Source organism: Zootermopsis nevadensis, unplaced genomic scaffold, assembly GCF_977971745.1.
Source record: "Zootermopsis nevadensis isolate Lab colony 2312 unplaced genomic scaffold, Znev_1.0 Znev_ptg000022l, whole genome shotgun sequence".
Taxonomy (NCBI): domain Eukaryota; kingdom Metazoa; phylum Arthropoda; class Insecta; order Blattodea; family Termopsidae; genus Zootermopsis; species Zootermopsis nevadensis.
The window spans coordinates 6,477,497-6,503,754 of NW_028259154.1; the positions used below are offsets into that span (position 1 = coordinate 6,477,497).

Here is a 26,258-nt window from a genome sequence, read left to right on the forward strand (position 1 = left end):
TACAGTATTTATTTGTTTGTTTGTTTGTTTGCACATTCATATAGCCCATTTCTGTGTCGGGTTGAAAATGACAGCCAACAGTTTGGGGAATCACGATTGTTTTCAGTAAGTAAATAAATAATTATTTTTTATGAGTTGTGTTAGAAAGGGTCATTTGTTAAGATCACACGGTTCCTGTCCCTAATCCTCCCCCCTCCGCCGCTTTCAGACTCAGTGACACGAAACTTCCTGACTCATGAGCATAGTCATAACTTAATAAATAACAATAATTGTGGAAAATTAGTCAGAGCAGCTACAGTGTAGCAGAAAAGCAAACTGCTCGGTGTGCATCTAACAGCCACAATAAGTACGGAAACACAACAGAACATAAGCAATTTGTTATTCCCCCCAGATGGGCTTCATCTACCGTTCTTTTCTCCCATTGCAGACGAATTCTGGAGCAGGATCCGGAGATCCCGGAAGAGTTTTCCACTGACGCGAAACTTTTCGTCAAAGGACTGTTAACTAAAGAACCAAAGAAACGTCTAGGTGCAGGCGAGAACGGAGTCGATGACATCAAAAGGCACCGATTCTTCAACGTGAGTTCTGTCTCCGTGTCTGTTCTAAATGTTTCAGTTCTGAACTGTGTCGTTGACTTGTATTAAGAAAATCAAGGTTTCCCCTTACTTCGTGAGCAGAACTCATCGTGTGCAACAAATATCATAACACTGGCAGAAGTTGCTTCAAGAGTTCACAGTAACAAGTTAGGAAGAGAATGCATAAATCATTGACAGATGCCGTTTTAAAGAAACAACCTCTCACCGCACGCCTTAGATTTCCAAATAACTTGCTTAGAACCTTGCGTGCGTCCTCAAACATCCCTCCTTGCAATCTGTACTATTGCTAAATAACTTACAGCAGAGACCAAAATTTGTAGCCACGCTGAAGACTATTTGCAGACTCTTTGTTCTGTCTGCACAACTGAAGTGTCTGTTCAAATGAGATGCTCCCAGTTGAGCCTTGCCAGCCAGACATTCACTCTGCAATCACCGTTAATGCTCGAGCTTCATCCCACAGAACATCAACTGGGCTGAAATGGCTCAAAAAGCCGATTCAGTCGGTTTTTCATGACGCCATGTTCCTCGGCACCGAGGACAATCACCATCCGCCATCCCATGCTCGATCCCAAGATTGTGTCCCTTCATGATCAGGTGAGATACGTGACGTAATTTCAGAACAAACCTACTTCTTGTGCCTCATGTTTCCTCAGATGAGTTTCACTTCAAATGTGCCCAGAAAATGACACCCCATGTTGACGATGGTCCTCTGCGTTGTAACGCCATGTGCACACGTAAATACATTTCTGCATTCCGGAGGAACATACTGCCTCCATCGCCATCTCTCAAGATGGTATCAGTACTTTCTTCCTAAACTTTAGTACAGAGGCGTCTGATGATGAGAGTTTCCTTTTCCACCCAAATGCTTCATCTGCTTGCAGAAACTGTTGTTCCAGGTCACATAATTAGTATCACGTTTTGTTGAATTTGGATACGATAAACAAAATTCAGGGGCACACGGATAATGAAGAAAGTGATATGATTTGCTAGAATAAAGGCTTGTACCACACTGAATTCTGTCAATGCAAGTTAAAATGTTCTTATTTAGAAAATCGTCTGGTGTTGTCTTCCATCGCCTGGGCAAAAAAGTGGCCTTCTGCCCCACATTCATTTGACTCAGTTTATAAAACTGTTTGTTTCTTTGTAGAAAATGCTATAACATTATCGTTCGATCTAGTGAGTAGGGGAAGTGAGGGGTATCGCGTCCGTTACTCTTGCGTTTAGTTTGAAGTCCACAGTTTTGTTCTAGCGCTGACTGAAGACGTTTGACATGTAAGTATGAGGTGTTCTAGGAATAACTTCTATTCAGGAAATAGTTTAGAGAAAGATGTGACATTCCAATCTCAGTGTCGTGTTATCACATCAGTGTTGGTAGATTAAGTAATTCTCGATGACTGCGTAGGCTAGCCAGTGAGTAACCCTACCAATATAGCGTAATTGTTATGACGCGAAACTAAGTACTACAGAACTGTTTGTGACCGCGTGTAATTTTAGTTAAAGTATAATATTTTCTACGAATAACTTCCATTCGAGAAAAAGTGTGGTTGAGGTAAACAGATTAAATATGCCTCCGTCATTTTCTATCGATTACATAAAGGATGCATTACTGACAGGGTAATTTAATGGGAAACATTGCATTGTGATTTCTCTTACATTAGTTAAATTTTTGAAAATATTATGACGCAGTATTTGGTACGTTTGCGACAGAGGGAGAGAGTCACGCGGCCGCTCCCCTCCAAAGCTACCCCACGGGTGACACCAAGCTTCACACAGAATTGTATTGGAAGCCTAATACTGAACGTGTAACATTCTCTTGTAAGTATATTAGCAAATAACTTCGTTTCAAGAAAATGTTTAAGGAAAGATGCATGTGATTCTAATCTCAATATCTGTGGCTTGTGTTGTACCACGGATCACATACAAGCGTTTGTATTTTTGCGACCTGTAGATAATACAGGTAAACGAGCGAAATTAAATATTCAAACACGATAGTCATTGTCAAGTTCTAACCGTGCAGATCACGTGGCCCAGAAACAATTGAAATGACTTGGGATAAATTGAAACCTGGTCAGATGGATGACCCACCAGTCAAAATGGCGAGTGTATCAGGTGTTGACAGCTTCAGTGTTGAAGTTCTGGTAAAGGTCACAGCAGATGTGAGGAGGGGAGGGGGATTGAAACTGAATAATCGCATCAGTTGCTGATTTTAATTTAATAAAAACTTAAACGTTAGAATATTATCAGAATCTTGTAAAGAAACAAGCTAGAGACACCACCAGAAAATATAACAAAATCATAATAAAGAATAGCTACTAAATCCCTCGTAAGTGTCTGAAGATCCAATTCAATGGGACCCAACGTTCACACTTTTCCGGGGATTAACGAAAAATTGTGTAACTGTGGGAAATATTAGGAAAAGCAAAAAGATCAAGCTCTGTACTTAACCTCAATACCCAACAAATAATGTAGGTAAATTATTAGGCAATGTAGGGCCATTTTTACAACAAGAAAGACATGTCTGTGGCCTATTTTCTCTTCCTAATGTTATCGACATTCTAATTTCGCGTTCTGGTTTACACTGTATCGATATACAACATCGAAATTGATAAACACGAGAGGCAGTTCATCTTATGCACAGTGTACATTTCCTTTTACTTTAAAGAAATCAGAATTAGGGATCTTAAGAATTGTGTAGGCCATATTCTACTTCTACTCATGAATGCTACAAAATGTTGAAAGATGGATCATTTACGAACTGCCAACAGTTGCGGAGACATTTAGAAACGCAGGGTTTCAAACAATTCAGAATCAATCAAATTATGCAGACAGCTCGCGAATGGGTCAAAGACCACTCACTCTCCATGGAGATTCAACACGTAAGCACATTAACGATAAAAGTTGCAGTCATGAAAACTCACAGACCTAAACGGTATTTCACCTCGTTTCTGTCACCACGCAGGAAACTATAAAGTCTAGTAATATCCTGAGCACAAGGGCTTGGCCTATCGGAGAGTGCTTTAGAGCTTGTTAAAGAGAAGGTGAACCACGTATTTATGAATTTTATATTCATCGCAAAGTTTTGGTATTGGAAAAAAAAAGGGTAGAGTATCATAATTATTTGAAAGGAGACTTTGCTGATATGACAGCCCGTACCTGTACAGATATCAAGATGAAACGTAACTGCGATTCTGTTACAGGTTTGGCAAGGTTTACCTGGCGAAGAAGAAGGGCGGAAGTGACGCCGGGAAACTTTACGCCAGAAAGATCATCAAGAGGAGATCACTGGAGAGGAGGGACATCGACCACGCGTGGACGGAGCGTCGCGTATTTGAAAAAACGCTTAAAAAATTATTAATTGCGCAGGGGAGGTGCATTTTTCTCTGCTTTCGAGTTTTTATTTTTGCATATAGCATTTCACTTTAAGATATATGAGCTGCCAACCAGGAAATATTATCAGAACTTTTTCTTTTCAGAATAAAGAAGCTGCAGACGCCGAGAAGGCTTAAGAAGTCTCAATAAACAGAAATGAGATAAATGCCTGTGTACTTTATTTCTTGACACACTGAATATAAATCATATATCCCATTCTGTCACTGTAAACATCTCCCCTAATTAGTTTGTAATTCCTGCAGTCAAAAACATTGCATGCAAGACATAAGGTTTTACTCACCGGAATAACGTCCCAGTAATAGACATGCTTTAAAAGACAGAAGAATAAAGCATGCTAAATTATATCACAGATGTAAGCATCATTGTCCAGGTTGGAAAATGTTTACCACATTCTTTCTTTTTTTCTGCAGGAAGCGCGGAGGCTGCTCAAGTGGCAGCGGAAAATGAACATTTTTATGAAGCCAAGTGGCTCAGCAAGAAAGCCAAGGGCTTCTTCGACCAAGCACGCAACGGTATGTATTCTTGAGCTAGAAGTACGCCGGTATTCAAGATATCGGACCCTTTCGTTTGTGAGCACAACAAGAAGTTCAGGTACATTGAGGAATTTCATAAAGAAGTGCAGAGGTCTAAATTGCACATTTCACGTCCATTTGCTATATGGGATAGAGGGATTGGTTAGTTCTGTCATGTCTGATTATTTAGCCGCCAAGTAATTCTCCGTAACCAGAAAAGTTCATTCTACAACTTTCATATCTCTCAATTCACTGTAATAGAACATTCATATTTATTCTTTCTGTAGTTACGTAAGCGAGATTCATAGATAGTTACCTGCTGAAACACGAGAATTAGTTAATTAAAATGCACGGCGTGTAATTAAGATCGATCTACGAAGCCCAATGCCATATAATCCATATACGAACATCGTCGTTAAATCAACTATAAAGAATGCATAAAAATGCACATATCGAAAATGCAAAATGCGTTTCCTTCTCCCCAATGCTCTTGAGACGTGTTCATTTATTTCTTTCAGGTGGGAATCGTGCACAGGGACCTGAAGTCGGAGAACATCCTTCTGGACGCCGCGGGCCATGTTGTTCTGACGGATTTCGGCCTGTCGAAGGAGTTTCCGTCTGATCAGGAGGTAAGTTTAGTGCAAATTGCTTTATTCTGTCACTTCAATTCGCTGAGTAAGCTGGAATGTAGCGGATGAGGGGATCTCTCTCCATCAGGGAGTAACTCTTTGAGGGAACTCCAGAACAATAAAAATGGAAATATCTGAAATGTGGGCACGCATATTCAGAGAGCATTTCTCCTGTACTTCCATTTAACAGGGACATCGCAAGTTCTCAGATTCTGAGGGTGTCAACTAACAAGTGCAGAATTTATTATCTATTTATTATTATTTGCTTGCATCGTTGTTCTGCACGTCATCAATTTCTTCTACATTTGTAAAATTATAAAAGATGCATTCATGCAGCCATTAACAGATGTGCAAAATCCGACTCACTTTTGGCCTGTCAGCGTGCTATCCCAAACAGATCCTAGTGTCACTGTGGAGGACTTTACACTTTCCTCATCAAGAGTGAAAGGTTCTACGAAAATGACTTCGAAAGATGTACAACATGGACAGGCTAATGAAAGTCCTATTACTATAGTGCTTCCCTAACATAGCCCTTCTTTGTTAACAGGAGCACATGATGCGGGCGCTAGCCACGTGAAAACCGAAAGTAAAGGATGAAGACATGGTAAAACTGGAACAATTTGCAGAAGATTTTGCTCTGGAACCCCGCGTTCACACTTCTCCGGGGGTTAGTGAAAAATGGTGAGATAATGTAGGAAAAGCAAAATGATGAAGCTTTGTACTTAACCTCAAAGCACAACAAATAATGCAGCGCCATTTTTACAACATATATAATTCCCAGAAACAAGAATATATTTACTTCTTAAAAATATAATCGGACATTTTGCTTGGGATATTTTTCGTGTAGGTATATAGTGAACCGTTCTAAGGTTCAGGGCCTCAATGACCTCTGGCGGCCGGCACTTGAACTGTGTTTAGCTGGCCACGAGAAGGTGAAGTACCGCAAGACGATGATCCAGCTAGCATAATCCTCTATGTTCCCTTACGTCATTAGTAGCCAATTAGCGTTTTCTTCCCCCTCCATGTCTCAGGCTCGGGAAGACGCGTGATTAGGATTGACCTGGCTTGGGTCTTCCTCTTTCCGGTTCGACCGTCATCATAAGCAGACGTGCGTTTGGCTTCAAAATTCTTTGTTCTCAATTTCGGTTCAAAATTAAGTCTGATATGCTTATTACGATGGTCGACGGAATTTGCAGCTAGTGTATATAGTTTATTTTCTTGTTGTGTTATTTTTTGTGAGTAAATGGAAATTGTAAGTATTGAATGTGTGTGGTCGGGCGTAGCCCAGTGTGTTAGGCATATGTCTCATCGTATAGGTTGACGAGTATTTTATTTTGTTTTTAATCACTATTACTCTCTTGTTTGTTCTTTTTTTGTGTGTGTGTTTAAAAAGGGTATTTTTGATTTGTTGTCATTCACGAGAAAGTGTGGGGTCTTGCAATAAGTGAAATTGGACACCTGTCGCGAGGCTAGCACTGTGTGATAAGTCGGGGGAAATACCAAGTTGATCACGAGCTACTGCGTAGCAAGTCGCGTGATAACGAGGCTATACCTGGTGAGAGGCTAGCGTCCGCTTGACCGCTCTTTGTCTGGATGGGAATCCCGGGCTGGAGGCAGTCGGAGATTGAAACGTCAAGTGAGGAGAGTGTTAAGTTCGAATCCGTGTGAGGTTCAGAAAAAGAGGGTTGATCAAGAAGATAGAACTTGATCTTCTTAACGTTGTCAGACCAAAAAGGGAATTTGGTCTCTTGTAACACAAAGCTAATGGAAGCTTTTTGTCGTTTGTTGGTGAAAGCACTGCGACCCATATATTAATACTGGTTATGTATTTTGAATTTACTTGTGGTCGAGTGTACGAGGTGATGTGTTAATTGTGTTGATATCAGTGTAAAGCCGGTCTGGCGGCTAAAGGGGAGTTTGTAGGTAGCCAACTGCGCCTACAAACATTCATATTTTTAAAGGGGGGGGCCTTACGTAGTATTCTGTTTAAAATGAAGAAGGGTTTTTCGATGATGTTAAAGGTGTGGCTGCCATCAAGTATGGACACACTTGGGCGTATGTTTGTGTAACTTTAATTTTATCTTCCGAAAGATTAATTGTATTCTTGTTTTTTGTAACACAGTTTTCTTTTTTTGTAATTCTTGCCTTTTTATCAATTTTTCACATTAAATTCATTTTGTTTGTTTAACTTCAAAATTGATTGGGATTTAATTTAATTGATTGTTATGTTCAACTGCCTTCAATGTTCCTTGGTTTCCCCACGAATATCTCGGGGCGTAGAATACACGAGCAACCGAGTCAGCGAGTATAAGGTGGACCGGAGTTTCGGTTCAATAGCACGTGAGGCAAGGTGAAACCACAGTGGTATTCTAGCAAGAAAATCCCGATGAACAGTGCCATAAATCAACATGGCGCCGAGTCCCGGTGCCCATTAAATTGGGCAGGGGTGCTAAGAATCCCCCGATTACACAAGTCGGATTGGATTGTTCAAAAATACATTGAACGTACTAGGTGGGTTGAGACAACCTGGAAAGCTTCCATTGCTGGAGCAAGAAATGGATGATTACGGCGTTGGCATACTCGGACTAAGCGAGACGCATTGGAACACCAATTAACACGAATTAACTTCAACAGGCGACACTCTCGTATTCACATCTGGCAGCAGCAGTCACAATGGGGTTTCCATCACCTTACACCAGAAACACAATAATACGGCATGGGGTTCCCCGCGACTCTCAGTACAGTGATCCTGTCATCGACCTGCCAGGATCCGAGTACTAGTGAATATCGCACATGTTTATGCAAACGATGGCATTGTAGAAGCGTTTTACCATAACCTGGGGGCAACGCTGGACCGACTGCGGTAATGTCGGGAGATTCTATTCGTTATTGGCGACTCCAATGCTAAATTGGAAATACGGATGGATACGACGGCGTGAAGGGAAAGGTCGGACTAGGTGACAGAAAGGGAAGTGGCGAGCGTTTATTGCACTTCTGCTCTGAGGGACAGATGACAGTAATGAACTCGTGGTTCAGTCTACTGCCAAGAAGGTTGTACACATGGAAGTCGAATGATGATCGAACAAGAAACCAAATCGATTACATTCTGGTCGAAAAGCGATGGCGCTCTGCAATGTGCAGGGATACAACATTCCCAGGCTCAGATCACCAGTCGCTGTGTGCACGAATGCGGTCAGACTACGTACAGTTTGGGAAGAAGATGATGTTCCGAAGAGAACCACTCACCACCAGCGCTTTAAGGACGACGTTCGTTGTAATGGTCAAATTTAATGGGAAACATTGCATTGTGATTTCTCTTACATTAGTTAAATTTTGGAAAATATTGTGACGTACTATTTGGCTAGCCAGAGAGGGACTCACGCGGCACCTCCCGTTCAAGCTACACAATATGTGTTGGAACCGTAAGAGCAGTTGGAAGTATAATAACTTCGTTTCAAGAAAATGTTTAGGGAAAGATGCATGTGACATTATAATCTCAGTATTTCTTTTACTCGTGTATCTCTGGTTTGTATTGTACCACTGATCACATGCATTTTTGCGACCTGCAGATGAGAAGTAAAAGAGCGAAATTAAATTTTCAAACACATTACTCAACGTCAAGTTCTAAGCAAAATTAAACTAGAACTTGACGTCGAAGCTTGATAAAGAGTGACGCCCAGCAATATATATTATTAATCTTTCGTGTTTCTTTTATTTCAAAGATGAAACGATTTGAAGACCCTGGACGTGTTTGAGACTGAATTCGTGTGCTTGGGATTATCAGATTGACAGGATGTAGGTTGCATGTCAATTATACCCACCCTATTTACAAATTGAATTTAGGTTAGAATTTTGGTCTGAATTTATGCTAATTCAAAGTACGTATGAACAGGTCAGTTTCAGTAGTAAAGTAATTAAATAAAATGTCACTACTCTGGTTATATATAATAAGTCATTTGAGAAGCTCATATTAATTCCATTCTGTATGTCAGTTTTGGAGTACAGGCGTTATCTTTACCAGAACACAAGATCCTCTGTACAAGTGTTTGTCACAGAAAAAAAATTGTTCCTTCTTTCTTATAATTTTATTGATTTTTTCTCCAGGCATGACTTTCTGAATAAAATTTCAAGGAAGCCCTCTGTCAAGTTGGAATAAGTAATTGGCCTGGGGCAGGCCTAGAAGGCCATCATGGATTACGAGGTTTTCCCCATGAAGTTCCCAGAGCTGTTTCGAAGAGCCCGGAAATCCTTTAAGGGAATTTTACTCTTCCCCTGACGGTTTCCGGAGTTGTTTACAGGAGCCACACACAGTATCGAGAAAATTCGGATATGCGGAGAACCTGGCACAGGAAACCCAACGCAAGCAATTTGAGAATACCGAGACATTAGCCTACAGTTCAGTGTAGACAGCCAGGGATGGTGGTCCCTCAAGGATCCATGTGATGATGAGAACTATCACAAATTCTTGAGGGAAATGGATGATGATGGCTGTTGTAAACTGATTATATACACTTTCAACGAAAAATCCTCCCCCAGTACTCTGATCTTCATTTGTGGAGAAGGGCAAGTTGCATTCATAATAATTCTTTCAGTAGTTACATAAGCAACAATATAAGAGCGGGATTCATACATAGTGACATGCTGAAACATGACACGTCTTCATCTGTCCTTTGAGTTGGGAATCGTACACAGAGACGTGAAGGCGGAAAATATCCTCTTGGACGCCGCGGGCTTTTTGAGAAAACCGAGACAATCCTCTCAAGAGACCTTACAACGTTTGGCGAATACCTCAAGAAGTGGCGATTGATCCCTAGCCCTTCCTTGATAGAACACCGTCCTTCAAGAAATGTCTACATAATACTGCTGCAAAAATAACAACCAGGAACAACATTCTACAGAGACTACGCAGCACAACCTGGGGCTCTTCAGCATCTACCCTACGGACCTCTGCATTAGGCCTGGTTGTCCCGACAGCGGAATACTGTGCTCCGGTATGGCTTAACAGCCCACCTGTAAACAAATTAGACTCACAGCTCAACACTATAATGAGGACTATAACAGGCTTTCACAGAACAACTCCCACCCACTGGCTACCTGTACTGAGCAGAATCGTACCACCAGCAATACGTAGACAAGAAGCCTTGTCTACAGAATTTAAGAAACTGCAAGTAAATCCTAACCTCCCAGTTCACGACGACATCCTTCATATTAATCTTGAAAGACTGAGATCCAGGCGACCCCCCACGCGTTACTGCAGAACGCCTTCAAGCTGGGCAATTTTAAAAGCAAAATTGCTTGGGAAACAAACTCCTCCTGACGCAAACAGCCACATAACCCTCAGAAATCACCAACGGGACAAGGCCTTCCTCGACAAACATGGAAAACCATCAACAGGATCCGCACCGGCCATGGTGCATGTGCAGACGTCCTTAACAACTAGGGAAAAATTCAAACAGCCAACTGTGACTGTGGTGTGAGTCATCAGACCATCAAACATATTGTGCAGAAATGCCGCCTGAGGGCATATCCAGGGGAACAATCGGACTTCCTCCTATCCTCTCCGTCAGCACTTGAATGGATTGCCAATCTTGGACCTAAATCTATAGTACTGCAGGAAGGAGTAACACTGATGACTGAAGCAAAACCAGCCGCAGAGAACAAGAGCCATTATGAGGCTATATATATATCGTGCAGAAAGCCAAAGAGTGCTTCCAGAGAGCAAAGCAACGTATGTTGAGACAAATTTACCGCGACTCCCTTTACATGCAGATACGCAGGCTGCGAGGATCGAGTTACGGTATCGTCGGCCAAGTGATCAATATCCCAGTGAGTGTCGATACCATGGTATCAAAGACATTCGAACTAGAATATAATAGTGACATACCGCTCGTATTGATGGGCGAATTCAACACTAGTGACGAAAATAACACAAAGATGTAGAAATCCCGGTGGATTGACGAGGCCTACAACAGCAAAAACTAATGAATGCTGTAGGTATTACAATTATATAATTTGCATTGGCCGCATTTCTTAGCTGCATTTTCACTATATTGCTTTATTCCCCACATGATTAAATGCGCGGGGGAGGTGCATTTTTCTCTGCTTTCGAGTTTTTATTTTTGCATATAGCATTTCACTTTAAGATATATGAGCTGCCAACCAGGAAATATTATCAGAACTTTTGTTTTCAGAATAAAGAAGCTGCAGACGCCGAGAAGGCTTAAGAAGTCTCAATAAACAGAAATTAGATAAATGCCTGTGTACTTTATTTCTTGAAACACTGAATATAAATCATATATCCCATTCTGTCACTGTACCCATCTCCCCTAATTAGTTTGTAATTCCTGCAGTCAAAAACATTGCATGCAAGACATAAGGTTTTACTCACCGGAATAACGTCCCAGTAATAGACATGCTTTAAAAGACAGAAGAATAAAGCATGCTAAATTATATCACAGATGTAAGCACGTTCAATGCAAAGGAAAGACATTCCAAAATACATATACAATGTATGGCATACCAAATGACATTTTAAAAAACATCAGTGAAAATATTATTAGAAGCTTCTAAAGAAACAAGCTAGAGACACCACCAGAAAATATAACAAAATCATAATAAAGAATAGCTACTAAATCCCTCGTAAGTGTCTGAAGATCCAATTCAATGGGACCCAACGTTCACACTTTTCCGGGGATTAACGAAAAATTGTGTAACTGTGGGAAATATTAGGAAAAGCAAAAAGATCAAGCTCTGTACTTAACCTCAATACCCAACAAATAATGTAGGTAAATTATTAGGCAATGTAGGGCCATTTTTACAACAAGAAAGACGTGTCTGTGGCCTATTTTCTCTTCCGAATGTTAACGACATTCTAATTTCGCGTTCTGGTTTACACTGTATCGATATACAACATCGAAATTGATAAACACGAGAGGCAGTTCATCTTATGCACAGTGTACATTTCCTTTTACTTTAAAGAAATCAGAATTAGGGATCTTAAGAACTGTGTAGGCCATATTCTACTTCTACTCATGAATGCTAAAAAATGTTAAAAGATGGATCATTTACCAACTGCCAACATGTATTTTCGGAGACATTTAGAAACGCAGGGTTTCAAACAATTCAGAATCAATCAAATTATGCAGACAGCTCGCGAATGGGTCAAAGACCACTCACTCTCCATGGAGATTCAACACGTAAGCACATTAACGATAAAAGTTGCAGTCATGAAAACTCACAGACCTAAACGGTATTTCACCTCGTTTCTGTCACCACGCAGGAAACTATAAAATCTAGTAATATCTTGAGCACAAGGGCTTGGCCTATCGGAGAGTGCTTTAGAGCTTGTTAAAGAGAAGACGAACCACGTATTTATGAATTTTATATTCATCGCGAAGTTTTGGTATTGGAAAAAAAAAGGGCAAAGTATCATAATTATTTGAAAGGAGACTTTGCTGATATGACAGCCCGTACCTGTACAGATATCAAGATGAAACGTAACTGCGATTCTGTTACAGGTTTGGCAAGGTTTACCTGGCGAAGAAGAAGGGCGGAAGTGACGCCGGGAAACTTTACGCCAGAAAGATCATCAAGAGGAGATCACTGGAGAGGAGGGACATCGACCACGCGTGGACGGAGCGTCGCGTATTTGAAAAAACGCTTAAAAAATTATTAATTGCGCAGGGGAGGTGCATTTTTCTCTGCTTTCGAGTTTTTATTTTTGCATAAAGCATTTCACTTCAAGATATATGAGCTGCCAACCAGGAAATATTATCAGAACTTTTTGTTTTCAGAATAAAGAAGCTGCAGCCGCCGAGAAGGCTTAAGAAGTCTCAATAAACAGAAATGAGATAAATGCCTGTGTACTTTATTTCTTGAAACACTGAATATAAATCATATATCCCATTCTGTCACTGTAAACATCTCCCCTAATTAGTTTGTAATTCCTGCAGTCAAAAACATTGCATGCAAGACATAAGGTTTTACTCACCGGAATAACGTCCCAGTAATAGACATGCTTTAAAAGACAGAAGAATAAAGCATGCTAAATTATATCACAGATGTAAGCATCATTGTCCAGGTTGGAAAATGTTTACCACATTCTTTCTTTTTTTCTGCAGGAAGCGCGGAGGCTTGTAGAGGCTGTTCAAGTGGCAGCGGAAAATGAACATTTTTATGAAGCCAAGGGCTTCTTCGACCCAGCACGCAACGGTATGTATTCTTGGGCTAGAAGTACGCCGGTATTCAAGATATCGGACCCTTTCGTTTGTGAGCACAACAAGAAGTTCAGGTACATTGAGGAATTTCATAAAGAAGTGCAGAGGTCTAAATTGCACATTTCACGTCCATTCGCTATATGGGATAGAGGGATTGGTTAGATCTGTCATGTCTGATTATTTAGCCGCCAAGTAATTCTCCGTAACCAGAAAAGTTCATTCTACAACTTTCATATCTCTCAATTCAGTATAATAGAACATTCATAATTATTCTTTCTGTAGTTACGTAAGCGAGATTCATAGATAGTGATCTGCTGAAACACGAGAATTAGTTAATTAAAATGCACGGCGTGCAAACGAAGCACAAACGGCAGCAGATAAAGGATATTTGCATGAAGCATCGAAGATGTTTAAGCTTGCTGCACAATATTTGGAAAACCAAATGGAAGGTATGTATTTTAGACAAATTTGCAGTTTATTAATATAAGGTTTCGAGACAGTCTTAAAATGTACATGAATTTTTAAGCCCCAAAACAAATATAGGAAATGTACGCTCGCATGACTTGATGCTTGTGCACAGAGGTAACTTTAACTGTGGAAAGCAAATGGAAAAACTACCACATTACTTTTTTTTTTCCAGGACAGCTTCTGCCCAACAGGAGCAGTCACAATGTGCATGATGCTTTCTCCAGAGACAAAACAATCCGGAGGTAAACTAGTCCTCCATTCGGATCTCCGGGCGAGGACTGTCTCGGTAGAAGGTATAAGGCAGGAGAATTCTTTTAGGAAATTCACCATAGGAACGTGGAACGTCAGGACACTACAACAGGGAGGAAAACTGGAAAATCTGAAGATCGAAATGGATAAAAATAATGTGTGCATTGTGGGTGTCAGTGAAGTTCGATGGAGGGATCAAGGTGATTTCGAGTCTGGAAACTATTGTCCAGTTTGGAAAATGTTACCAGAGATTCTTCCTTTTTCTTATTTCTTCAGGATGCAAAGAAAAACATAAACATAGTTTTGGTATCAAAAAAACTGCCAGCTAAGACTAAAGAGGCCAAAAGGCAATGTTCTGAAGCTGCAAAGGAAGCACAGAGAAGCGTCCTCACTAGCACCAGCAGACAACAAGGAAAGCCTTGTCTACAGAATTTCTTTTTTCTGAAGGAAGGCACGACAATGCTAAAAGCAGCGCTTTTAGCATTGAAAGAGCATGATTACAAATCTGCTAAGTTCCTGTGCTTGGAAGCGGGAAACCGCTTCTAACCTGCACAAGCCGGCAAGAGAGCAGAAGCAGCTGCAGCAAACAGACTGTTTTATGAAGCTAAGGGGCTCGTTGAGGAAGCCAACCGCTTCCAACCTGCACAAGCCTGGGGCAGGCCTAGAAGGCCATCATGGATTACGTGGTTTTCCCCATGAAGTTCCCAGAGCTGTTTCGAAGAGCCCGGAAATCCTTTAAGGGAATTTTACTTTTCCCCTGACGGTTTCCGGAGTTGTTTACCGGAGCCACACACAGTATCGAGAAAATACGGATATGCGGACAACCTGGCACTGGAAACCCAACGCAAGCAAATTTGAGAATACCGAGACATTAGCCTACAGTTCAGTGTAGACAGCCAGGGATGGTGGTCCCTCAAGGATCCATGTGATGATGAGAACTATCACAAATTCTTGAGGGAAATGGATGATGATGGCTGTTGTAAACTGATTATATACACTTTCAACGAAAAATCCTTCCCTAGTACTCTGATCTTCATTTGTGGAGAAGGGCAAGTTGCATTCATAATAATTCTTTCAGTAGTTACATAAGCAACAATATAAGAGCGGGATTCATACATAGTGACATGCTGAAACATGACACGTCTTCATTTGTTCTTTGAGTTGGGAATCGTACACAGAGACGTGAAGGCGGAAAATATCCTCTTGGACGCCGCGGGCTTTTTGAGAATACCGAGACAATCCTCTCAAGAGACCTTACAACGCTTGACGAATACCTCAAGAAGTGGCGATTGATCCCTAGCCCTTCCTTGATAGAACACCGTCCTTCAAGAAATGTCTACATAATACTGCTGCAAAAATAACAACCAGGAACAACATTCTACAGAGACTACGCAGCACAACCTGGGGCTCTTCAGCATCTACCCTGCATTAGGCCTGGTTGTCCCGACAGCGGAATACTGTGCTCCGGTATGGCTTAACAGCTCACCTGTAAACAAATTAGACTCACAGCTCAACACTACAATGAGGACTATAACAGGCTGTCACAGAACAACTCCCACCCACTGGCTTCCTGTACTGAGCAGAATCGTACCACCAGCAATACGTAGACAAGAAGCCTTGTTACGAGAATTTAAGAAACTGCAAGTAAATCCTAACCTCCCAGTTCACGACGACATCCTTCATATTAATCTTCAAAGACTGAGATCCAGGCGACCCCCCACGCGTTACTGCAGAACGCCTTCAAGCTGGGCAATTTTAAAAGCAAAATTGCTTGGGAAACAAACTCCTCCAGACGCAAACAGCCACATAACCCTCAGAAATCACCAACGGGACAAGGCCTTCCTCGACAAACATGGAAAACCATCAACAGGATCCGCACCGGCCATGGTGCATGTGCAGACGTCCTTAACAACTAGGGAAATATTCAAACAGCCAACTGTGACTGTGGTGTGAGTCATCAGACCATCAAACATATTGTGCAGAAATGCCGCCTGAGGGCATATCCAGGGGAACAATCGGACTTCCTCCTATCCTCTCCACCAGCACTTGAATGGATTGCCAATCTTTATAACACGTGTTGTAATATAGCCATAAGATAAATAACAGAGAGAGACAAATCGTGGACGGTGCCAATGCTCTTTGCACGCAGCTACTGTTTTACTGATTGGCCATTTGGGTCAGACCGCCATTTTCGAAAGTTCAGATAATGCTAATCTGTTAGGGCAAAGATACCTATATACATCGACAAAGCTGAGTTACGTCGAGAATGTAGCAATAACCTCTGCAGGAATTGCCTCCTTTAAGTAGGTCTTTCCTGTTCCTGGGGGCTTAAGAAAGATTAATGTGATAAACGTTCGCAATGACAGACTGCACAAACTTTCTACTTTGCAATGTAAATACGTCAGAATGTGTAGCAAAGCCAACAATACTGCATAACATACTTGGAGAACATTTATGTTCCAATTGCAATCTTGGCTATTTCACATACGTTACTGGCTGCAAATTTCATTTAATGTAGACTTGTGTTTATATCAAAATTTGCAGTAAATGGTCGCATTTCATTACGTGTGTTATCTAATAAAGAGTACACAATATGTCATGCCATGGAAACATAATCTTCTAACATTACATTAAGAGTTGTGAGTTCTCAATTAAGATCGCCTCAGCTGTGTATTTAGGTCTTTATTGCAGGTGATTGTTAATTTAATTTCTCTGCACGATACTGACGGATGATGCAAATTTCTTTGCGAACAGAGTTAAGCGAATACACGTATGCATCCGTGATAACCGAATAATATTTTATAATGGAACAATTCGAGGACGAACTTGGACCAACGGTTAAATTAAACCCAGCATAAGAGTCTCGTGTCTCGTTTACCCAAGAGCAGAATCAAGGCTAACAAATAAACCCGAAGAGAAGAAGAGGAACGGTTACAAATGGCGCAGACTAACTCGGGGCCGGACATGCAGTAATTACAACGAGATGCATCAACTGTACGCACAACGGTAGCGGTGACAGAACTGGATTCGAACTCCGAACACCACTAAGGGCGCGGAGAACCAGCAGACAACAAAAGACTCCACCGAAACAACAGTAAACACAGGCAAGAAAACACCACCACAAAAGAGGCTTGGGCCAAAGTCACCACTCCCAACGCCACCATCAAGGGTAAACATGCCACAAACGCCTACTCCTCAAAGAAATGATCCAGTCATCTCAGAGGCAATCTTTGGTGTAGTATCACCGTAACAGAAATTGAGCCGCGACAAAATTTCGAGGCCAACTACAGCAAACTACCGGACATTGCCGTCGAAGTATACAACATCATCTCAGGATCACATAATGCGGTCGATTGCCACTTCAAGACTGAAAGTGGATTTTGAATATGTGGCAAAACTAGAAAAATTTCTAAAAGACTTTGGTAAGGAACCCCACATTCACTCTTCTCCGGGGGTTAGTGGAAAATGGTGAGCAATAATGCAAGAAAATAAAAAATATAAAGCTTAACCTCAATACCCAACAAATAATGTAAACCATTAGAGGGAGACGTTACCACTGCCACTCGCCATACAGGTGATAATAACTGTGAGCCCCGGTTCAAACCGTGCAGATCACGTGGCCCAGAAACAATTAAAATGACTTGGGATAAATTGAAACCTGGTCTGATGGATGACCCACCAGTCAAAATGGCGAGTGTATCAGGTGTTGACAGCTTCAGTGTTGAAGTTCTGGTAAAGGTCACAGCAGATGTGAGGAGGGGAGGGGGATCGAAACTGAATAATCGCATCAGTTACTGATCCGTGTTGATTTTAATTTAAAAAAAGACTTAAACGTTAAAATATTATTAGAAGCTTCTAAAGAAACAAGCTAGACACACCACCAGAAAATATAACAAAATCATAATAAAGAATAGCTACTAAATCCCTCGTAAGTGTCTGAAGATCCAATTCAATGGGACCCAACGTTCACACTTTTCCGGGGATTAACGAAAAATTGTGTAACTGTGGGAAATATTAGGAAAAGCAAAAAGATCAAGCTCTGTACTTAACCTCAATACCCAACAAATAATGTAGGTAAATTATTAGGCAATGTAGGGCCATTTTTACAACAAGAAAGACATGTCTGTGGCCTATTTTCTCATCCTAATGTTAACGACATTCTATTTTCCCGTTCTGGTTTACACTGTATCGATATACCACAACATCGAAATTGATAAACACGAGAGGCAGTTCATCTTATGCACAGTGTACATTTCCTTTTACTTTAAAGAAATCAGAATTAGGGATCTTAAGAACTGTGTAGGCCATATTCTACTTCTACTCATGAATGCTACAAAATGTTAAAAGATGGATCATTTACCAACTGCCAACATGTATTTTCGGAGACATTTAGAAACGCAGGGTTTCAAACAATTCAGAATCAATCAAATTATGCAGACAGCTCGCGAATGGGTCAAAGACCACTCACTCTCCATGGAGATTCAACACGTAAGCACATTAACGATAAAAGTTGCAGTCATGAAAACTCACAGACCTAAACGGTATTTCACCTCGTTTCTGTCACCACGCAGGAAACTATAAAGTCTAGTAATATCCTGAGCACAAGGGCTTGGCCTATCGGAGAGTGCTTTAGAGCTTGTTAAAGAGAAGGTGAACCACGTATTTATGAATTTTATATTCATCGCAAAGTTTTGGTATTGGAAAAAAAAAGGGTAGAGTATCATAATTATTTGAAAGGAGACTTTGCTGATATGACAGCCCGTACCTGTACAGATATCAAGATGAAACGTAACTGCGATTCTGTTACAGGTTTGGCAAGGTTTACCTGGCGAAGAAGAAGGGCGGAAGTGACGCCGGGAAACTTTACGCCAGAAAGATCATCAAGAGGAGATCACTGGAGAGGAGGGACATCGACCACGCGTGGACGGAGCGTCGCGTATTTGAAAAAACGCTTAAAAAATTATTAATTGCGCAGGGGAGGTGCATTTTTCTCTGCTTTCGAGTTTTTATTTTTGCATATAGCATTTCACTTTAAGATATATGAGCTGCCAACCAGGAAATATTATCAGAACTTTTTCTTTTCAGAATAAAGAAGCTGCAGCCGCCGAGAAGGCTTAAGAAGTCTCAATAAACAGAAATGAGATAAATGCCTGTGTACTTTATTTCTTGAAACACTGAATATAAATCATATATCCCATTCTGTCACTGTACCCATCTCCCCTAATTAGTTTGTAATTCCTGCAGTCAAAAACATTGCATGCAAGACATAAGGTTTTACTCACCGGAATAACGTCCCTGTAATAGACATGCTTTAAAAGACAGAAGAATAAAGCATGCTATATTATATCACAGATGTAAGCATCATTGTCCAGGTTGGAAAATGTTTACCACATTCTTTCTTTTTTTCTGCAGGAAGCGCGGAGGCTTGTAGAGGCTGCTCAAGTGGCAGCGGAAAATGAATATTTTTATGAAGCCAAGTGGCTCAGCAAGAAAGCCAAGGGCTTCTTCGACCAAGCACGCAACGGTATGTATTCTTGGGCTAGAAGTACGCCGGTATTCAAGATATCGGACCCTTTCGTTTGTGAGCACAACAAGAAGTTCAGGTACATTGAGGAATTTCATAAAGAAGTGCAGAGGTCTAAATTGCACATTTCACGTCCATTTGCTATATGGGATAGAGGGATTGGTTAGTTCTGTCATGTCTGATTATTCAGCCGCCAAGTAATTCTCCGTAACCAGAAAAGTTCATTCTACAACTTTCATATCTCTCAATTCACTGTAATAGAACATTCATATTTATTCTTTCTGTAGTTACGTAAGCGAGATTCATAGATAGTTACCTGCTGAAACACAAGAATTAGTTAATTAAAATGCACGGCGTGTAATTAAGATCGATCTACGAAGCCCAATGCCATATAATCCATATACGAACATCGTCGTTAAATCAACTATAAAGAATGCATAAAAATGCACATATTAAAAATGCAAAATGCGTTTCCTTCTCCCCAATGCTCTTGAGACGTGTTCATTTATTTCTTTCAGTTGGGAATCGTGCACAGGGACCTGAAGTCGGAGAACATCCTTCTGGACGCCGCGGGCCATGTTGTTCTGACAGATTTCGGCCTCTCCAAGGAGTTTCCGTGTGAACTGAAGGTAAGCTTAGTGCCAACTACTTTATTCTGTCTCTTTAATTCACTGAGTAAGCTGGAATGTAGCGGATGAGGGGATCTCTCTCCATCAGGGAGTAACTCTCTTTACTTGGGGGAACTCAGACTATCAGAACAATAAAAATATAAATATATGAAATGTCCGAAATGTGGGCACGCATATTCAGAGAGTACTTCTCTTGTACTAACATTTAACAGGGACATCGCAAGTTCGCAGAATTTATTACCTACAGCATTGCCTGTTGTCTGGAATTTGCTGTTTAAAATTCCACAAATACTTCCACCATTAAGTATCTTATCCACTTGCAAAACATTAAACATCAAGATGCACGGTTTTTAGACGGCCTGGTCCGTATTTGCTTGCATCGTTGTTCTGCACGTCATCAATTTCTTCTACATTTGTAAAATTATAAAAGATGCATTCATGCAATGTTAGGGAAGCACTATAGTAATAGGACTTTCATTAGCCTGTCCATGTTGTACATCTTTCGAAGTCATTTTCTTAGAACCTTTCACTCTTGATGAGCAAAGTGTAAAGTCCTTCACAGTGACACTAGGATCTGTTTGGGATAGCACGCTGACAGGCCGAAAGTGAGTCGCATTTTGCACATCTGTTAACAGGAACACATGATGCGGGCGCTAGCCACGTGAAAACCGAAAGTAAAGGATGAAGACATGGTAAAACTGGAACAATTTGCAGAAGATTTTGCTCTGAAACCCCGCGTTCACACTTCTCCGGGGGTTAGTGAAAAATGGTGAGATAATGTAGGAAAAGCAAAATGATGAAGCTTTGTACTTAACCTCAAAGAACAACAAATAATGCAGGGCCATTTTTACAACATATATAATTCCCAGAAACAAGAATATATTTACTTCTTAAAAATACAATCGGACATTTTGCTTGGGATATTTTTCGTGTAGGTATATAGCACGAGAGGCAAGGTGAAACCACAGTGGTATTCTAGCAAGAAAATCCTGATGAACAGTGCCATAAATCAAAATGGCGCCGAGACCCGGTGCCCATTAAATTGGGCAGGGGTGCTAAGAATACCCGATTACACAAGTCGGATTGGATTGTTCAGAAATACATTGAACGTACGAGGAGGGTTGAGACAACCTGGAAAGCTTCCATTGCTGGAGCAAGAAGTGAATGATTACGGCATTGGCATACTCGGTCTAAGCTAGACGCATTGGAACACCACAGGCGACACTCTCGTATTCACATCTGGCAGCAGCAGTCACAATGGGGCTCTGTGCACGCAGCTACTATTAACTGATTGGCCAGTTGGGTCAGACCGCCATTTTTGAAAGTTCAGATAATGCTAATCTGTTAGAGCAAAGATACCTATATACATCGACAAAGCTGAGTTACGTCGAGAATGTATTGCAAGCAGCAGAGATGAAATTTATGGGGAAAACTGCTGGCTTTACACTTTTTGACCACAAAAGAAATGAAGAAAGACTAGAAAAACTGAAAGCCAAACCAGTCTCTAATTTATTCAGAATTATCGTGCCAATTGGAAAGATCAAACTGAAAGAATGGACTTTAATAGAATCCCAGACCAAGTTTTGAACTACAGACCGAATAGAAAGAGAAGCCTGGGAAGACCGTTAAAAAAGATGGAATGAAACCGTAACAGGCTACTTGGAATAATACCTGATATATATATATGATGATGATGATCACCGATTTAAAAGGGTCTCTGATTGCTGTTTGCTGCGAAGAGCGCCATCAGTATAGCAGACTTTTAAACAGTTAGTTCACTTGTACTTTGTATTCACCTATTTGGGCAGTTGAAACACAAAGGACATTCAAAACCTTTCTTTATCCGTGGGTAACTTGGCATATCACACTTTAGCTTGTATGCATAAATTTTTATAGTATCCTTTTATCCTTTCCTATTCATTCAGTTTTTGTTAATATAAATACATTTTGTGAAAACAAAGATAGTTTTTTGATTAAGATTTTTAAATCTCTCAGTAATGTAAATTAGCTGTGAATCCCCCCTATTTTTAAGAAATGGGACAGTGGACACCAAGATCATGTTTTTCCATAGCCTCACCACTGCCTTAAAGTGGCCCTGTATGGAAGGGGTGATAATTGTTCATAATGGTTCCATCTTTCGCATTTTGTAATTGTAGTCTGAGCATGCAATAAAATATGTTTGTTCCTTGATGTGAATGAATCTGATGACCTTACTTGTTGTATGTGTAACTACTCCCAACTTTTTTCTTTTTTATCGTTTGAGTTTTACTTCACATATATATATTTTTTTTACTTTTAGGCATAACTTTGTAGGAGCTGAGGTTTTCACAGCAGTGTATCTGAAGATGGCCGTCTTCTGGGTTGTTGCACCGTGTAGCCCTGTAGAGGTTAATCGACATTTCGGGCGTGTTTGCCGCCTCCATCACCAAGGCGATCGCCCTGATGGAGGAAGGCAGGGACCTCCGAAACATCGCTTACCTTCTACCAGACTACACAGTGCAACAACCAAGAAGATAGCCATCTTTGGGCACATTTTGTGAAGAAATGTTTAGTTGATTTATACAGAGTGAATGTCAAGTGTCTTCGAATACCTTATGTTATACAGTCCCACACACTTGTTAATCAGTGTTTGTTTATTACGCGTTCTTTGCGCAGAGTGCATAGCCAGAATGAATTATCAGTTGGTTATATCTGTCCGTCAGTCCAATCAATTCAACTCCAGAACCACTGGATGTATCTGGATGAAAGTTGATGTGGCATTCTACACGACATAAGAAACGTACTTTGAATATCCTACGGGCGGTGATGATAAAATGACAGGCAAGGAATGTCGTTAGGCAGACACTCAGATACTGCAATCTAGTGGCCTAAATGAGAACTATCGAACAGTTGGAATGAAATACCTCTTTCTAAATGTAGGCTGAAAAAATACATAAGGATATTTTGTGTATTCCTGTACGGAATACAATTTCTGAGCTCTTTTAACTATAGCAAGACTTCACCGCTTCCTTTATTTCTTTTTCTTTCCTTCATCATTTTGTCATTCCATGATATCATTTTAAAAGTTGGCTGTACTGCATTACAATGTTTCTATAAATGCCATACACATAAAACCAGCAAGTGACATATGTTTCGATTGTTCTATATTTCCATATCAGGCATCTGAAAGGAGAGCGGCATAAAAAGTTCAATATATTTTGCTCGACTGCATAACAAAAAATTCGAAGGCCTGAACATTCACCGTAACAGTTATACTGCACTTAATTCTAACATAAATGTAACACTGTATAAAATATTTTAAAAACTGTTAAATATAAAGCCTTAAACCCGGACAGACCGTAGTTCCTTTTTATATTTTTCACTACATAACTTTGTATATGTAGAGAAGTCTCCCAATTAAAATGTTTGTTGCAATTTGCACACCATTCTTAAAAGATACTGAACCTACATGAAAAATTGCATTACTGAACTCTGTAGAAAAACTGAATTACTTAAATATTTCTGAGGCCCTATTTCGCTGATGTGGTTCTCAAATAAGCAACCAAGACCCAGATAAGGATGGGTTGGCCAGTTGGTTAACCATGGATTATTCCATTGCTGGGCATGAATAGCGCTTGGTTTGGTTCCACAAAACTGATCTCCATATCTGAACCCATAACATAGCAGACCAACCGATCAATAGGTTGTTTCAAAACTCCCTTTTAAATGAACACTCCAAACATTCCAGTTTGTTTCTGTTCATTAAATGTTAAAATAAAAAATAAATCAATAAGGAAAAATTACGCAGTCACAAAAACCACATAATTTCAATTTGACACAAGGCAAACTATTCACATCAGAAGAATCTCTTAACGGAACCAATTCTCAAATTCAGTACACATTACGCAGTTTTTAAATGCTTTAAAATCTGCCTCAGCCTGAATTTTGATGTAACTAGAGCCCTCTTCAGTGTCCTGAGCATTAGCAGCAATAATCCGAGGTAGACTGTCACACGTTCTGCAGATTTCTCCATCTGTAAATCACACTGTTGGCTACGCAGCCATGGTTCTGTGGTACGATAAAATGTTCTTGCTTCCCTACCTTTTGGAGGGACTGGTGTCTGTTCCTTGTTCATACAGCTACCAGCAGATGGCGACGCTGTACCTGGAGCTGCTACAACAGTCGCACCACCACGCGCAGGACACAAGTAGATATCAGCTGTTTTCATACCTTTGGTCACACTCCGATGACCACTGTTCCCCTGGAACCAACATTTTACTCAGTAGTTGTACAAGTATTAGACGTAATAATTTCTAGCAAACAAAAAACTACAAAATTTTCAACTGAATGTAAACAATTTAATTAATATAAAAATAATGAACATCTCATGGCAAATTCCCATATGGAAATCAGGTCTTTATAAAATGGTCTCCCCCCAAAATCACACAATAATGCTAAATTGTCTAAAAACAATAATAATAGTAAGAATAATAATTCAATTCGTTCACTGATGTCCTTCACAACAGCTGAGAAGCCAAATGAATGCAACATAAAGTATATCAAATTCCTATAGATGATGTTCAAAGCAGAAACACATTTGGCTGCGGGAGTGACCTTCAAATTACGAAGCGCAGTACAAGCAGAGAAGTCTGATTGATCCCACTGGGTATAAGCATTAGGACAATACGTGTATCAGCAACCTTTAACACAGTTAACAATAAAAATGGCATAAACTTGACTCTAAAAAGCAGTGTTTAAGAGATTCATTCAAAGTAAAATATCTTCATACTTATAGTTACAAACACCATCAAAACCCCGCATAACATAAAGCAGCACCAAACTATTCAGAACTAACCTACAAGATGGCTGAGAGACCCCGAAGTATCATCACCTAATTAACAGAATCAACAAAATCCAGGATCCTTCAACTCACATCTATCATAGATCCCACCCCGAGATTATCCTTCCATCTACATTGAGGTCTCCCTGGCGGTCTCTTCCCCTCGTGCTTCCCGACCAATACCCGGTGCACACCTCTTGTCCCATCCATGCGCGCCACATCCCCCGCCTATCTCATTCTTCTTTGTCTTAATCACCCTGACAATACTGGGAGAAGAGAACAAATTTTTAAGCTCTTCATTATGCAGTTTTCTCCACACCCCATCCTCTTCTGTCCTAGGCCCAAATAACCTCCTCAGCACCCTATTCTCAAACACCTGCAATCTATGTTCCTCCCTCTGAGTGAGAGATCATGTTTGGAACCCACTGTTTTGTACATTTTAATATTTTGAACTGAAAAGTAGCAAGCATTTCCAGAATTCAGTCTTCTCCTAAAATCCTCGTGTATATCATTATCATTTTTTACTCTTGTTCCCAAATATCTGAACTCTGTTACACTTACAAACGACTTATTAGCCACCCTAATATGATTTTGATCACCGGTCCACTGACGAGATACTAACATGTACTTAGTATGTAACTACACTGAAATAAACTGAACTTAAGGGAACAAACAGAACTAAACCGAATTAAAGAGACAGAACCAAAATCTGCCCATCCTAACATAACCTAATTTTCGCCATACACTATAAAGCTAGAAACCTGAAGCCAGGCGACGCGACGCATCTCCGACACAATATTTTATATAAGGCGAACGCCATCACTGGACCCATTGTGGTTGGATATTTATGTTCCCTCGTGCCTCGAGAGTGGATAAGCCAATTCACGCCAAACTTCGTGTGCTTTTGCCTTAGGCATTATAGTTTATAACTCACTTCTACTAATTTACGTCCTGCAGTAGGAATTAATTTATATTTCAAGGGGCTTGCATACTTACTCTGTAGCTCAATAGTCCTTGACATCCTCAGATATGAAGGTCTCTTGCGTAACAGCCTTAAAATGTAACTGATCAGCTTCAGCAGAACAACAACATGGAAGCTCAAATCGCTTGTTGGCATATTATCCAAAATAGGCAATGTTTCACAGCATGTGAACGATACTGGGACCACAGACTACGGAAAACTGATCTGAATAAATAATAATGGGAGTAAAATAACAAACACGTTT

General features: G+C 40.4%; 2 protein-coding genes across 9 annotated transcripts in view; one reads left to right on the forward strand and one right to left on the reverse strand.

Annotated features, from left to right (window-relative positions):
• On the forward strand, positions 1–20,987 carry LOC110840396 (uncharacterized). Of its 8 annotated transcripts, XR_015536308.1 has the most exons (11): positions 227–578; positions 1,057–1,190; positions 2,304–2,411; positions 3,794–4,498; positions 5,017–5,127; positions 5,675–11,117; positions 11,319–13,338; positions 13,984–17,482; positions 18,870–19,584; positions 20,103–20,213; positions 20,849–20,987. XR_015536308.1 is itself a non-coding variant. In XM_087353349.1 (3 exons), the coding sequence occupies exons 1-3, from the start codon at positions 68–70 to the stop codon at positions 1,108–1,110; spliced, it is 243 nt and encodes an 80-aa protein (XP_087209475.1). In that variant the 5' UTR covers positions 1–67; the 3' UTR covers positions 1,111–1,174. The 8 variants fall into 8 exon arrangements, 3 of the variants coding, with proteins under 3 accessions (XP_087209475.1, XP_087209476.1, XP_087209477.1); XR_015536309.1 differs by lacking the exons at positions 227–578; positions 1,057–1,190 and adding an exon at positions 1,813–1,868; XR_015536310.1 differs by lacking the exons at positions 227–578; positions 1,057–1,190 and adding an exon at positions 1,819–1,868 and having other exon boundaries at positions 2,283–2,411.
• Positions 19,207–26,258, reverse strand: part of LOC110834262 (uncharacterized) — a 39,420-nt gene continuing 32,368 nt past the window's right edge. The window contains exon 11 of the mRNA XM_087353336.1: positions 19,207–24,453. Coding sequence (XP_087209462.1) covers positions 24,429–24,453 — 25 coding nt within the window. The 3' untranslated portion in view covers positions 19,207–24,428. The remainder of the gene's footprint in view (positions 24,454–26,258) is intronic.

What these genes read in the sequence shown, in the direction of transcription:
- LOC110840396 (XM_087353349.1), top strand. Translation starts at nt 68, where the DNA reads ATGACAGCCAACAGTTTGGGGAATCACGATTGTTTTCA. An exon ending in GGGAATCACGATTGTTTTCA is followed by an intron (nt 106 to 427) that starts GTAAGTAAATAA and finishes CTCCCATTGCAG; the next exon opens with ACGAATTCTGGAGCAGGATC. An exon ending in AAAGGCACCGATTCTTCAAC is followed by an intron (nt 579 to 1,056) that starts GTGAGTTCTGTC and finishes TTCATCCCACAG; the next exon opens with AACATCAACTGGGCTGAAAT.